Raw genomic sequence first — 14,658 nt, forward strand, 5'->3', positions numbered from 1 at the left:
TTTATTTTTTTTTTTTATTTGTTTTTTTTTTTTTTAACGACAAAGAAAAAAAATGAAAATTTTCAATTTTTTTATTTTTTTTTATTTTTTTTTTTTTTTATTTTTTTTTGTTTTTTTTTTTTTTTTTTTTTTTTTTTTTCATTTAAATCATATCATATTACTCCACAAATATAATATTATAAATTTCGATAATGCAAACCAGTGAATGTAAAGTTAAAGGTCCAATCCAAGAAGGTTGTGCCTCTGGATGTGAAAAAAGCTGGAGTGCCTACCAAGCATGTTCAGGTCGTGTTGCCAAATTAGAGCATGACGAAAAAGCAAACTGTTTAGGTCAATTTTTAGAACATGTTCAATGTATTGATAAATGTGTATGTATTTTATATCCTTTTTTTTATTTTTTTTTGTTTTTTTTTTTTTTTAATTAAAAAAATTAAAAAACTTTATTTTTTCATTTTTTCTTTTAATTGTTTTGTTTTGCGTGTGTGTTTTTTTTATTTTTTATTTTTTTTTTTTTGTGTTTCGATTTGGTAAAAATGTTTTTATTTTATTTTTATTTTTATTTTATTTGGTTATTCAAATAATTAAATTCGTTTTGTAAAAACAAAAATAGAATTTCTTCATTTATGGTATTGTTACAGTTGTTTTTTTTTTTTTTTTTTTTTTTTTTTTTTTTTTTTTTTTAAATCATTGCCACCATTGCCACCACTTAGTATCATTTTTTATTATTATTATTATTATTATTATTATTATTATTATTATTATTATTATTATTATTATTATTATTATTATTATTATTATTATTACTTTGATTATTATGAATAATGGTAGCAGCATTGTTTGTAGTATTATTACTACTAATTTTAAATTTAAATAATGAAACTTTTAATAATATTATTGCAACAATTATTATAATATCAAAATAATGATCATAAGCAGAAAGATTATTGCTATCATCCATTTTATTTGTTTATTTATTTTATATTTATATGATATTCAGATTTGTTATTTTTATTACTATAATAATTTAAATTTAAATTTTTAAATTATTTGTTTAAAAAAAAAAAAAAAAAAAAAAAAAAAAAAATAATAAAATAAAATAAAATAATATAAAATAATAAAAAAAAATAAAATAATATAAAATAAAATAAAATAAATAAAAATTAAATTAAATTAAGGAAGATACATAAAAGACGATGATTAAAAATTGTGGATAAAAAATTATAATCAAAGGTTATAATATTTAAATCAAAAGTGTGTGTGTAAGCATGTACAATAGTTGGTTAAAAGATATTATTGGTAGTTGATTGCTTGTTCCTTGTTGATATTATTATTATTTTTATTGTTATTGTTATTGCTATTTATTTTATTATTACTGTAGTTTTATTTTATTATTATATTATTATTATTTTTTTTTTTTATAATTTTTATTTTTTTTTTTTTATTTGTTTTTTATTTGTTTTTTTATTATTATAATTTTTTAAACATTTTACTAATCATAACTTTACTTTTTCAATTACTTTTTTTTTTTTTTTTTTTTAGGTTGGACCAAAATTATTTGCTCAATTAAAGTAAAATATATGGCGAATATGTGAAAAATAGTAATAAAAAATAGTAATATAAAAAAAAAAAAAAAAAATTAATAGAGAAAATCCATTATAATAAAAATTTAAAAAAAAAAATATTTAAAATATATATAAACAAGTATTAGTTAAAGAAGACAACACAATCTCTTTCGTTTTTATTTTTATTATTTTTTTTATTTTTTTTTTATTCCCAATTTGTTTTTGTTATTTTTTTTTAAAATTTCTACTACAACAATAGTAACGATTAGTAGTAGTAGTGGTGGTAGTAGTGGTAGTGGTAGTAGTGGTAGTGGTAATATTGGTGGTAGTGGAATTGTTGTTGTGGATGTTAAAAAGGATGATTATGATGATGGTATATTAAATAGCAATACCATAACCACCACTACTTTCAATTTTATCAATTCAATTAATATATTTTTTTTTATATCATTTAGTTTGTGTTTCTATGAAATTAATGTTGTGAACTTACAAAAAAAAAAAAAAAAAAAAAAAAAACATACCTCTATTGATTAGATATTATTATATTTTAGTAAAATAAAATAAAAAAAAAACACACCCACACTAATCAAAAACACATTATTTTTATTGTTTTTATTTTTATTATTTTTATTATCATTCTCAAATTGTGTACGAACACACTCACTCGTTCTTAAAATTTTCATAATAATAAATTACTTATTAATAATGTGAACGAATAATAATAATAATAATAATAATAATAATAATAATAATAATAATAATAATAATAATAATAATAATAATAATAATAATAATAATAATAATAATAATAATAATAATAATAATAAAAAGACACTCGCTCTCATTTACCAATCATACATACACACTACCCACACTCACTTACTAACACAAATTCTTCTAGAATAATTATAAATTTATAGATACACTAAATTTACCCAAAAATAGTATCTCAATAGAGTAGTGATATAATTTACAAGTTATTACACGTTTGGAGATGGTGGTATTATAGTTGTCAATATTAATTTTATAAAAAAAAAAAAAAAAAAAAAAAATCTACCACACCCTCCTAATTTACAAAGTGTGTTTAAAGTAGTTTGTATGTGAAGTATCGTTAAACAACAACACAATAAAATAAAATAAATAGAATCTATTTTTCAATAATTCTTTAGTTTTTTTTTTTTTTTTTATTGTTTTGTAAATTAAATATATTTTAGTGCTGATAAGTTTAGAAAAATAATAATTTAAATCTTGATTGAATTTTTATTTTATTATTATTATTTTATTTTATTATTTTTATTATTGTTGTTTTTGTTTTTGTTGTTGGTTTTTTTTTTTTTTGTTTTTTTTTTTTGTTATCAATTTGGTTGTAGTTTTTTTTTTTAATTAATTTAAAAATCCAAGTTTTATTTTGTTATTTTTGATTTATTAATTAAAGGGTGGCACAAGTTCAAAGTAATGGCAATTTTTAAAATAAAAAAAAAAAAAAAAAAAAAAAAACAAATAAATAAAAATCTCATTTTTTGGCAACTAAATTAAAATATGGTTATTAATTAAATTTTAATAAAAAATAAAATTGATAATAAAATCCCAGAATCTCAATTTCAGGTGGCCTAATATCCCATCCATTTTTTATTTTTATTTTCATAATAATTTATATTTTTATTTTTTTTATTCACTTTTTTATTTAAGAATATGGTTAACTTATTTTATTCAAAAAAAAAAAAAAAATATAAAATAAAAAAAAAAAATATAAAATAAAAAAAAAAAAAATAAAAATAAAAAGAGTTGAAAAAAGTTAACTTTCTTCAGATTTTTTAAAAATAAAATTAATTTATTACAAAACAATGGAAATAGATTGAAGTTTTTTTTTTTTTTTTTAATTAATTAATTAATTTTTTAATTATAAAATTTGTTACCAGTAACTGATTACAATGGAAAGTTGAGTTATGTTAAATATTAACCATCTTTTTACTTTCTTAAATTAAAAATTGTCATTGACACTTTTTTTTTTTTTTTTTTTTTTTCTTTTTTTTTTTAATATGATATGATACATATAAATTTATATATTTATATATATTCTAAATTTAAGTAATATTAATAATAATAAGATTTAAATAATTAGTTTTTTGACGTAATAATTCGATAATATAATTCAAATATTTTTATAAATTAAATTTAAAATACAAACTATCTGTTAGTTTTGTAAACTGGATTAATGGGTTAAGTTATTTTTTTTGAAAAAAAAATAAAAAAATAAAAATGTTTATAAAATTTGACCCCATGTTAGCATTTTTTTTTGATTTGTTTTTTTTATTTTTTTTTTTTATTTTTTTATTTTTATCTTCAAGCAACCTATCTAATAATTAAAATTTTAATTTTATTTTTGATTTTTTTTCTTTTTTTTTTTTTCAATTTAATTTTTTTTTTTACACATTCATATGATTCAGATACCATAAAAAGATAAAATTCACACCTTTCATTATCTTTTACAACAAGAAAAGACATTTTTTTTTAATTAATTTGATTAGATATTTTAAAAAAATTATTTTTTAAATTTTGGTTTTTTTTTTTTTTTTTTTTTTTTTTAAAAAATTATTTTGAAAAAAAAATTATTATTTAAAAAAGGCAAAAAAAAATGTGTTTAGAACAAAAAGGAAAATAAAAATAAAAAAAAAAAACCATTTCAAAAGGATTCACCACTCTTAATTTTTTATTGTTTTTTTTTTTTTTTTTTTTTTTTCAAATTATTATTATAATTTAATTCATTAAAAAAAATAATTTAAATATATAAATTCAATTTTTTTTATTTTTTATTTTTATTTTTTTTTATATTTATTTAACCCTATAATTATAAAAAAAAATTTTTAAAAAAATTAAAATAAATTTAATTAAATTAAAATAAAATTAAAATAAAAAAAAAAAAAAGTTGATTTTTTGTATATCCAATCATTATCAATTTTTATAAAAATTCAGATTTAATTTTTTATATTACTGCCCTCTCAACCCATACACACTCCTATTTTATTTTTTAAAAAAATCTTTAAAAATCGTTTTTCCTAACCCTTATCAATCCAAACAAGCACAATTTCATTAGTCTTTTTTATTTTTTTTTATTTTTTTTTTTTTTTAATAATTTAATTTTTTATTTTTTTATTTTAAAACTATTTAAACTAAAAAAATAATAATAATAGTTTCATAATATTTACTATTTTTTTTTTTTATATTTATAATAATAATAAAATAATAATAATAATATTTATTTATTTATTTATTTAAATTGTACTACTAATTTTACAAAAAAAAAAAAAAAAAAAAAAAAAAAAAAAAAAAAAAAAAAAAAAAAAAAAAAATACTAAGATTACAACATGTATTTAATTCTATCATTAATAATATTTTTGGCATATGTTGCTGTGAGTATCTTTTTTTTTTTTTTTTTTAAACACTTTTTACAAAAAAAAAAAAAAAAAAAAATTTAAAATTTCAAAAAATCTAATTTTTAATTTTTTTATTTATTAATTAAATAGTTTCATAAAAAAAGAACCAATGGTATGCCACCAGGACCATTTCCATTACCAATTATTGGAAATTTACATCAATTGGGTAAGTCACCCTATAAATCATTGAAATCATTTTCAGACAAATATGGTGGTTTGACAACAATTTTCTTGGGTAGTGTTCCAACTGTATTAATTAGTGAACCAAATATTCTTAGAGAAATTATCATCAAAAATAATGATTCAATCATTGATAGATATATCTCTGATAGTGGTTTAATTATTGGTGGTGAAAGAAATCTTTTATTCTCAAAAGGTTCATTTTGGATCAAATATAGAAAGATCTTTTCATCTGCAATGACAAATGCTAGAAAATTCAATATTGCCTCAAGAATTGAACAACAAGCAATTAGTTTAAATAATTATTTTGGTACTTATGCAAATTCTAAACAAGCTGTAAGTTTTATTATTAAATTATAATAACATAACATTATTATTATTTTATTTACTGTACCTAACTTTTTATTTTTATTGTTTTTTTCAATAGATTAATCCACATGATTATATTAGAAGATATAGTTTAAATGGTGTAATTGATTATTCATTTAGTGATTCAGTAGAGTATGAATCAGATACACATCATATTGTGATTAGAGCAGCAGAGATTATGGAAGAAATTTTAGCAACTGGTAATCCACATGATTATTTACCATTTTTGAAACCATTTTATACAAAAAAGAGAAACACATTGGCAATGGCTGTTGGTCAAGTTTGGGACTATTGTAATGATGCAATCACAGTTCATAGAAAGACATTGGATCATGAGAAGCCACGTGACCTTTTAGATTTAATTTTAATGGAAATTGAAAAATCTGAAGAGAAGCAATTCTATGATGATGATTCATTATCAAAATGTTTAACAGATTTGATTGTTGCTGGCCATGAAACTGTTGCAATTACTTTGGGTTGGATGATACTATTCTTGAGCAACCATCAAGATGTTCAACAAAAAGTATATGATGAATTGATTAATGTAGTTGGTAAAGGTAATTTACCAGCATTGGTTCATAGAAAGGATACAAGTTATTTAAATGCTTGCATTCAAGAGACTATGAGAATTCGTACTGCCGCTCCATTGGCTTTGCCACGTATTGCAAGTGAAGATATTAAAGTAGGTGGTTATACAATTCCAAAGGGTACTCAGGTTATGATGTCAGTTTATGGTATGGCTTCTGATGAACGTTATTGGAAGGATCCACATATTTTCAATCCTGAAAGATGGCTTTCAAGTAATCATTCCACTGAAAATGGTGGTGGTGGTGGTGGTGTTGTTGGTAACTCCTCTCAATCTGAAGTTTTCATCCCATTCGGTGTTGGTCCAAGAATGTGTGTTGGTATGGGTGTAGCTAAAGATGAACTTTACTATTGTGCCTCTCAAATGTTTATGAATTTCAAATGGAGTCCGGTAAATGATAAACCAATTGATGATGAAGGTGTAGCTAGAATAGCACTTGAATATAAAGAATATCAAGTAGTTTTAGAAAGAAGAAAATAAAATAAAAAGAAATTCCTGGATCAAAAATAAAAAAAAAAAAAAATAAAAAAAAAAAAAAAAAAAAATTGAAAAAAAAAAATAAATAAAAATAAAAAATTTCTAAATATCCCATAAAAAAAAAATTGGCTGTTAATTCTTGAATATCGTTCTTTTGCCAGACAATAACCGTTGTTGTAATATAATTTTAGGTTGGTGGTTAAAGATCTAAAACACCGAAATAAAAAAAAAACTTTTTGTTTTTAGACTTTAATACTTTGCTTCACGGACCAAAAAAATATTAAAAATAAAATAAAAAAAAAAAAAAAAAAAAAATTGGACATTAAATTATTGTCCCACAAAAAAAAAATCCTAAATCCTTCTTTTTGTGGACACGAAAATGATTAGGAGTTCAATATTTTTGATTTCTTTTTTTGTCATTTTTCATTACATTTTCATTGATTTTCATTTTAATTTTTTTTTATTTTTTTATTTTTTTTTTATTTTTTTTTTGATAGTATAAAAAGAAAAAAAAGTATGAAGTTTTTTAAAATATAATCAAAATAATCAAAATAACTTACAAATAAATTATTTTATTACTTAAAAAAAAAAAAAAAAAAAAAAATGAAAGCAGCTGTTTTTAAACAAAAAGGTGGAGATTTAGAGATTGTTGAAGTTCCAGTGCCAGAACCAAAACAAGGTTGGGTTAGAATCAAAGTTCATTCATGTGGTGTGTGCCACAGTGATAATGCTTGCAAATATGGTAATTATTTTTATTATTATTATTTTCATTTTATTTATTTAATTATTTGATTATTTAATTATTTAATTATTTTATTTTAAATTAAATAAATTATAGGAAATTTTGGAAATTCATATCCACGTATTCCAGGTCATGAAGTATTTGGTGAAATTGAAAAATTAGGTGAAGGTGTTGATCCAAATTATTTCAAAATTGGTAAATTTGTTGGTGTTGGTTGGTATGTACATTTTAAAAAAAACAATACAAATAATAAAAATAAAAATAATATATAAAATAAAAATAAAAAAGTAATATTTTTATTTAAATAATTTATTTTTTTCTTTAGGTTTGGTGGTAATCATTGTGGTAAATGTAGAGAATGTTTAAATGATCAATGGATATTTTGTAAGGAATCATTAATTTGTGGTATTCATTATGATGGTGGATATGCTGAATACATGGTTGCACCATCAGATTCATTAGCATTTGTACCAGAAGGAATGAATGCTGAAGAAACTGCACCATTATTATGTGCCGGTATTACTGTATTCAATTCATTTAGAAATCAAAATATCAAAGTTGGTTCATTAGTTGGTGTTCAAGGTTTAGGTGGTCTTGGTCATTTAGCAATTCAATTTTGTAAGAAAATGGGTTATGAAGTTATTGCAATGTCAAGTGGTGATCAAAAAGAGAAATTAGCAAGAGAGTTGGGCGCAGCTCATTATGTTAACATTTCAAAAGATGGTTGGATTGATCAAATGAAAGAAATTGGTTCAGTTCAATGTATTTTATTGACTGCTCCATCTTCATCAATTGTTCAATCATCTTTGGATGCTTTAGGTGTAAATGGAAAGTTAGTACTTTTAGCAATTTTACCAGAACCATTCAATGCAAATTCCCTAACTTTAATTGGTGGTAATAAATCAATTATTGGTTGGTCTTCAGGTGACTCTCGTGATGCAGAACAAACATTGAACTTTGCAAATAAAAATCAAGTAAAAGCAATGATTAAAACTTTCCCATTGGAAAATGTTAATGAAGCTTTACTTAAAATTGCCGATGCTAGATTTAGACATGTAGTAAAGATTTTATAAAAATAAAACTAATAAAAAGAAGAGGATCTCTTCATAAACTATTAAATTTGTTTATCTACAAATTTATCAAATTAAAGAATACAATGTTAAAAGTAAAAAAATGAACGATTTTTTTTTTTTCATAATTTAATTAAAAGAATATAATTATGTTAATATATTGTAATTATTTTTTTATTAGAATATATTTTATTTAAAAAAAAAAAAAAAAAAAATGATTTCATGAAAACCAATAAAAAAAATAAATAATATTTGTTTTTTATACTATTTAGATATGAAGAAATTTTGAAAAAGTATAAAAATAACCAGTTTATAAATAAATATTCCATTTGTTCATTTTTAATTCCAATAATCAATTTTTCATTTTTTGGTCTAATCTAGAAACAAGTAACAAGAAAACAAGTAAACAAATTAGCAAATTAACAAGTAAACAAGAATTCAAGTTAAAAAACAAACAATTAAATAAAAATATATATTTAAAAATTAAAAAAAAATAAAAAAATAAAAATAAAAAAAAAATAAAAATATAAAATAAATAAATAAAAAAATAAAAAATAAATAAAAAATAAATATATTAAATAATATTCAAATAAATATATTAATTTGTATTTTTTGAAAAAAAAACCCAATTTTGAATAGCAAATTAAAATTCATTTCAGAAAAATTTTAAAATTGTTTATTATGAAATCATTTATTTATTTAAAATATTTTAAACTCAGGAGTTTTTATAACTTTTTTTTGTTTTTTAAGAGTTTTAAATTTTTTTTGAATTGTAAAGAAAGACGTGCGTGGTTTGAAATTGTAATTTAATTGGGTTGTTGAAAATTATTTTAAAGTTTTTGATTATTGAATTTCAAATTTTTGAAAATATGAAAAGATATTCAAAAAATTAAAAAAGTCTTTTTTTTTTTTAATTTAAATTGATTTCTTTTAAAAATGATTAATGCAGCTTTACATATTTATTCCTCTTTTTTTTCTATTTAAAATATTTTTTATTTTAAATTATTTTAAAAAATATAAACAATTGATATTAAAAAATGGAAGATAGAAAAACAATGAGCGCTGGAGTTTTTAAAAAAGTAGGTGGGAATTTAGAAATAGTTAAAATGTCAATACCAAAACCAAAACAAGGTAAATATAAATATTTATATACTATACTATTTTAAAGATTCATATCTAAAAATGATACTAATTAAATTATTATGAAAAGGTTGGGTAAGAATTAAAGTTCATTATTGTGGTGTGTGTCACAGTGACAACTCATGTAAATATGGTAATTATTTCTTATTTTATAATTTAATAAATATAATTTTTGAAAAATCCTAATAAAAATATAATATAGGTATTTTGAAAAATGAATATCCAAGAGTTTCAGGTCATGAAGTATTAGGTGAAATTGAAAAATTAGGTGATGGTGTTGATCCAATTAAATTTAAAATTGGTCATTTGGTTGGAGTTGGTTGGTATGATTCTTTATTTTGAAAATCTCATTTTAAAAAATTATTTATATAAACAATACTAATAATAATAATATTAGGAATGGTGGTAATCATTGTGGTAGTTGTAGAGAATGTTTAAATAATAATCGTTTATTTTGTAAAAATTCATTAATTACTGGTATTAGTATTGATGGTGGATATGCTGAATATATTGTAGTACCATCAGATGCATTGGCATTCATACCAGAAGGAATGAATGCTGAAGAAACTGCACCATTATTATGTGCTGGTGTAACAGTGTACTGTTCATTAAAAAACCAAAATTTTAAAAAAGGTTCATTAGTTGGTGTTTTAGGTATTGGTGGTCTTGGTCATTTGGCAATTCAATTTTGTAAGAAAATGGGTTATGAAGTTATTGCCATGTCAAGGGGAAATTCAAAAGAGAAAACATCTAGAGAATTAGGAGCTTCACATTTTGTAGACATTGCAAAGGAAGGATGGGTTGAACAAATGAAACAAATTGGCTCAGTTGAATGTATACTATTAACAGCACCATTTCCTCATTTGGTTCAACCTTCTTTGGAAGCTTTGGGTGTAAATGGAAAGTTATTGCTTCTTTGTATCATTCCAGAACCATTTTTTGCTGATTCTCTAACTATGATTTTGGGTAATAAATCAATTGTTAGCTGGTATGTTGGTAATTCAAATGATATCCAAGATACTTTAGATTTTGCACACAAAAATCATATAAAACCTATTATCCAAACTTTTCCATTACAAGCTGTTAATGAAGTTTTAGATAAGATAAATGAAGCTAATTTTAGAAGTGTGATTAAAATTTTATAAAAAAAAAATTTCCCATTTGGAAAATGAATAAAAAATAATTAAAAATTAAATACTTTTATTGTTTTTTTTTTTTATTAAAAGACTTGATACATTTGTTTTTCTTTTATTTAATTAATAATTAATCCTCCTTCCTCAACAGCATTGTCATCAACAATACCATTTGATCCCTCATCTAATAATGGCCCAGCTTCTCCATAATCTTTTATGAAGTTATTTGGTTTACTTCTCTTTCTTTTAAAAATTAAAAATACTAAAAGTAAAACTATGCATATTATTCCAAAGGCAGATGTTGAAAGAATTACGATTTCTTTCTTTGGTATTTCATGTGATGAAATTTCACTCGAAGTATATGTTGGGGTGGGCATAATTGATGGTGATGTTGTTGGGTTCGGATTTAGTGTTTGAGTTTGAGTTTGAGTTGGAGTCGGAGTTGGTGATGATGTTGGTGATGAAGTTGGAGATGAAGTTGGAGTTGGTGATGATGTTGGGGTTTGAGTTGGAGATGAAGTCGGAGTTGGTGATGATGTTGGGGTTTGAGTTGGAGTTGATGTTGGTAATGATGTTGGAGATGAAGTTGGAGTTGAAGATGGAGTTTGAGTTGGATTTAATGTTTGAGTGGGAGTAGGGGTGGGGGATGGATTGTTAAATAAATTAAAGGCAGATGCAAACTCAAAGGATCCATTTTTTGCGTTTATTGAGATAGTAAAATATGTTGAACTTGGAATATAAATTGGTAGTGAACTAGCGTCAGATTGTGATAAAACTTTAGAATATACAATACCACTCGTAATATCATTAATAGATGTATCTAAAAATCTAAAAGATGGATTTAAAACTAGTAGTGAAGTTTCATCAATGTCACTAAAAACCAATGCTTCATTAAAAGATTCTTTTGATATTATGCTATCATTTTTAATTACTGAATTTATCGAGAATATGAAATCAAAGGTATTTTCTGGTGATTGATATTGAATATTATTTACATTTATTAAAATTATAACTGAATTATTTGAAATTGGTAATTGGGTATATAAAGGTGAAGAAGAAGAAGATGAAGAAGAAGAAGATGAAGAAGAAGAAGATGAGGAAGTAGATATAATAGGGAAATTAAAAAAACTATTATTTACAATACTATATTGATTATCATTATTTATATAAAATAAACCTTGAGTATTTAAATCACCGTTTATAAAATTTGGTAATGAAGAACTACCTGAAAAGTAAAATCCTGTACTATTATTAATATAATCATTAATTGATAAAGTATTAATAGGTAATACTCTTTGAACTATACCAAATGGATTAACTTCTCTAATATATGAAAATTCAATTGAAAATCCATGTAAATAATTTGAAGATGTTGTTGTGGTTGTCGTAGTTGTATCTGTGGTAGTTGTAGTTGTTGTTGACATCATTTCAAATGAATTTAGCGATAACTGTTTCGGTATTGAATTTGTAGTGAAACCATTTACATTTATTGAGCAGTCATATGATGTATGACCATAATCACATACACAATTAAATAAATGATTACAATAACCAAAACCACTACAATCATTCGGACAAACTAACCAAGATGGTAAGAATGAATAATTTGAATAATATACAATGAATCCATTATTTTCTAATGTCAGGGTATAAAATTGACCATCAACTAAACTATTAATTACCATTTCATCAATATCTAAATTACATGTATATTCAATACCACTTTCAATCTCTAAAATATCTGTACAATTAATTGAAATACTTGGTGTAATTTGAATTTGAATATTACCTAGACTAACAAAATTTTCTCCTTTTATTGTTATTGTGTTGTTGTTACTACTATTAGTAGATCTTGATATAGAAGGTAATATTGAACTAACTGATGTTATAGTTGCAATTAAATTATTCTTTTTTTTACAAGCATAAATTGACTCGAAATAAAATTGAATATTACAAACATTGCTATCTGGTTGATCAATTGAATATTTATGTTGATAATCATTTGAACATGAGAATAGATATTGACTTGTACAATGATCATATGATGAATTGTAAAAGATTACCAATTCATATTGTTTACCATTGAATATGTAATCAGTTTCAAAGCTTGCTTCATTTAAATTACCTATTGAAAAGTAATCACTATTATCATTATAAACGCATCCCTGTGATGAATGTCCCATATTAAACATATAACAAACACTATTTTCACTACAAATACTAAAATAAACCCTATTTTATTATTATCATTATTATTATTATTATTATTATTATTATTATTATTATTATTATTATTATTATTATTATTATTATTATTATTATTATTATTATTATTATTATTATTATTATTATTATTATTATTATTATTATTATTATTATTATTATTATTATTATTATTATTATTATTATTATTATTATTTGGATTATTATTATTATGATTAGGGTACTTGTTTGAAATTTGATTATTATTATTATTTCATTTTTTTTTTTTTTTTACTTACACTTCCAGAATTAAAAGCTTTTGATTTTAATGGTGATAAATCAATTCTATTTGTATTTGAATCAGTATAAAATATACATGAACTTAATTCAGTACTGCTATTTTGAGATGAAACAAAATAGTTTCTATTATTTATTATTATCAAAAATAAAACAATAAAAGGATGACCATTATTCATTACTTTCATTAAAATAAACTAATAAATTTTTTTTTTTTTTTTTTTTTGGTGGGATTAGATTAGATTTAATTCTTTGCCTATATCTTTTATTTTTTTTTTTTTTTTAAGACAATGACTTATTTTTTTTTTGTTTTTATATTTTTTTTTTTTTTTTTTCAATCTTTAAAAATTTTTTTTTTTTTTTTTTTTTTTGGTCATTGTAAATTTTTTTTTTTTTTTTTTTTTTTTTTCTTCAAGCTTTCGAGGCAGAAAATCCACGTGGCCATTAAATTAAATTTTCAAAATAATATTCAGATTAAAAAAAAAAAAAAAATTAAAATGAAATTCATCCTTTTCTTGGAAAAAATAAAATAAAATAAAAATAAAATTAAATTATTTTATTATTTATTATTAAATCTATTTGCCCAGTGCCAGATTAAAGATTTTTTTTCATGGCACTTTATCCAAAGATTTTTTCCTTCCCAATAATCATCGATTGAGTTTGGAAACTTTGAAGCCAATTCACTCTTTAAGTTTGCATATTGGTCAAGTATGATTGGATGAGCAATGAGATAATCTCTAAAGGTTAAATGTCTTTCAATATCTGTAATGTTATCAAATTGAAATGCATGCATATTAACCCAAATATGATTTGGTATACGTTTTGTAAAGAATCTTCTACCTGCAATACCATTTTCACCTCTGATTTGGTAATTAGATGATTCGAATCTTTCATTCATTTCATCTAGTTCACTAATGTCACCATTAACAACTAATAAAATATCAATGACTGGTTTTGCTTTTAATCCTGGCACTGATGTTGAACCACAATGAAATACATTCACTGTCAATAGTGGTGGTTGTGCTGCTGATGATGATGGTGTATCATCATATTCATTAAATTTTTTACATTTATAATCTTTAAAAATAACTTCCTTAATTTGTTTTTCCTCTTCTAAAAATAATTCTTTCCATCTTGGATCATGTTCTACTACTGTAACTGATTTAAGATTCATCATTAATTTATGAAAGAGAAAAATATTTAAAAAAAAAAAATAAAAAATAAAAAAAATAAAAAAAATAAAAAAAATAAAAAACTTTGGTATTATTTTTTCAAGATATTTTCTCACAAAAAATAATTTAATATTTTTTTTTTTCCATTCATTAGTTATTCCTTTTTTATTTCTATTTAGGTTTAACGCTATCTATAAATGAAATCATTACAATAAAATTTTAATATGAAATTATTTTTTTATTTTTCTTTTTTATTCATTAGTTTATTTTATTTTTTTATTTTTTTTTTGTATT

The 14,658-nt window shown here is 21.1% G+C and overlaps 8 protein-coding genes across 8 annotated transcripts; 5 read left to right on the top strand and 3 right to left on the bottom strand.

Moving 5' to 3' along the window:
* Positions 1-191: 191 nt before the first annotated feature.
* Positions 192-1,572, top strand: uqcrh (ubiquinol-cytochrome-c reductase hinge protein; the record flags this gene model as incomplete). The annotated part of the gene is made up of 2 exons (XM_001134613.1): positions 192-368; positions 1,540-1,572. 2 exons carry the CDS (start codon positions 192-194, stop codon positions 1,570-1,572), a joined length of 210 nt encoding a protein of 69 aa, XP_001134613.1.
* A 437-nt stretch (positions 1,573-2,009) lies between these two features.
* Positions 2,010-2,407, bottom strand: DDB_G0271776 (hypothetical protein; the record flags this gene model as incomplete). Its single annotated transcript, XM_640435.1, has 4 exons — positions 2,010-2,047; positions 2,080-2,085; positions 2,140-2,225; positions 2,259-2,407. The coding sequence occupies 4 exons, from the start codon at positions 2,405-2,407 to the stop codon at positions 2,010-2,012; spliced, it is 279 nt and encodes a 92-aa protein (XP_645527.1).
* A 2,520-nt stretch (positions 2,408-4,927) lies between these two features.
* On the top strand, positions 4,928-6,611 carry CYP516B1 (cytochrome P450 family protein; the record flags this gene model as incomplete). Its single annotated transcript, XM_640436.1, has 3 exons — positions 4,928-4,972; positions 5,087-5,512; positions 5,604-6,611. 3 exons carry the CDS (start codon positions 4,928-4,930, stop codon positions 6,609-6,611), a joined length of 1,479 nt encoding a protein of 492 aa, XP_645528.1.
* A 600-nt stretch (positions 6,612-7,211) lies between these two features.
* On the top strand, positions 7,212-8,423 carry DDB_G0271740 (zinc-containing alcohol dehydrogenase; the record flags this gene model as incomplete). Its single annotated transcript, XM_640437.1, has 3 exons — positions 7,212-7,350; positions 7,447-7,567; positions 7,676-8,423. 3 exons carry the CDS (start codon positions 7,212-7,214, stop codon positions 8,421-8,423), a joined length of 1,008 nt encoding a protein of 335 aa, XP_645529.1.
* A 1,034-nt stretch (positions 8,424-9,457) lies between these two features.
* On the top strand, positions 9,458-10,705 carry DDB_G0271780 (zinc-containing alcohol dehydrogenase; the record flags this gene model as incomplete). Its single annotated transcript, XM_640438.1, has 4 exons — positions 9,458-9,551; positions 9,631-9,693; positions 9,763-9,883; positions 9,958-10,705. 4 exons carry the CDS (start codon positions 9,458-9,460, stop codon positions 10,703-10,705), a joined length of 1,026 nt encoding a protein of 341 aa, XP_645530.1.
* A 107-nt stretch (positions 10,706-10,812) lies between these two features.
* DDB_G0271834 (hypothetical protein) lies at positions 10,813-13,371 on the bottom strand (the record flags this gene model as incomplete). The annotated part of the gene is made up of 3 exons (XM_640439.1): positions 10,813-12,835; positions 12,895-13,139; positions 13,195-13,371. 3 exons carry the CDS (start codon positions 13,369-13,371, stop codon positions 10,813-10,815), a joined length of 2,445 nt encoding a protein of 814 aa, XP_645531.1.
* A 111-nt stretch (positions 13,372-13,482) lies between these two features.
* DDB_G0271782 (hypothetical protein) lies at positions 13,483-13,640 on the top strand (the record flags this gene model as incomplete). Its single annotated transcript, XM_640440.1, has 2 exons — positions 13,483-13,570; positions 13,609-13,640. 2 exons carry the CDS (start codon positions 13,483-13,485, stop codon positions 13,638-13,640), a joined length of 120 nt encoding a protein of 39 aa, XP_645532.1.
* A 111-nt stretch (positions 13,641-13,751) lies between these two features.
* DDB_G0271836 (hypothetical protein) lies at positions 13,752-14,366 on the bottom strand (the record flags this gene model as incomplete). The annotated part of the gene is made up of 1 exon (XM_640441.1): positions 13,752-14,366. One exon carries the CDS (start codon positions 14,364-14,366, stop codon positions 13,752-13,754), a length of 615 nt encoding a protein of 204 aa, XP_645533.1.
* Positions 14,367-14,658: the final 292 nt, after the last annotated feature.

This window comes from Dictyostelium discoideum, assembly GCF_000004695.1.
Source record: "Dictyostelium discoideum AX4 chromosome 2 chromosome, whole genome shotgun sequence".
Classification (NCBI taxonomy): Eukaryota; Evosea; class Eumycetozoa; order Dictyosteliales; family Dictyosteliaceae; genus Dictyostelium; species Dictyostelium discoideum.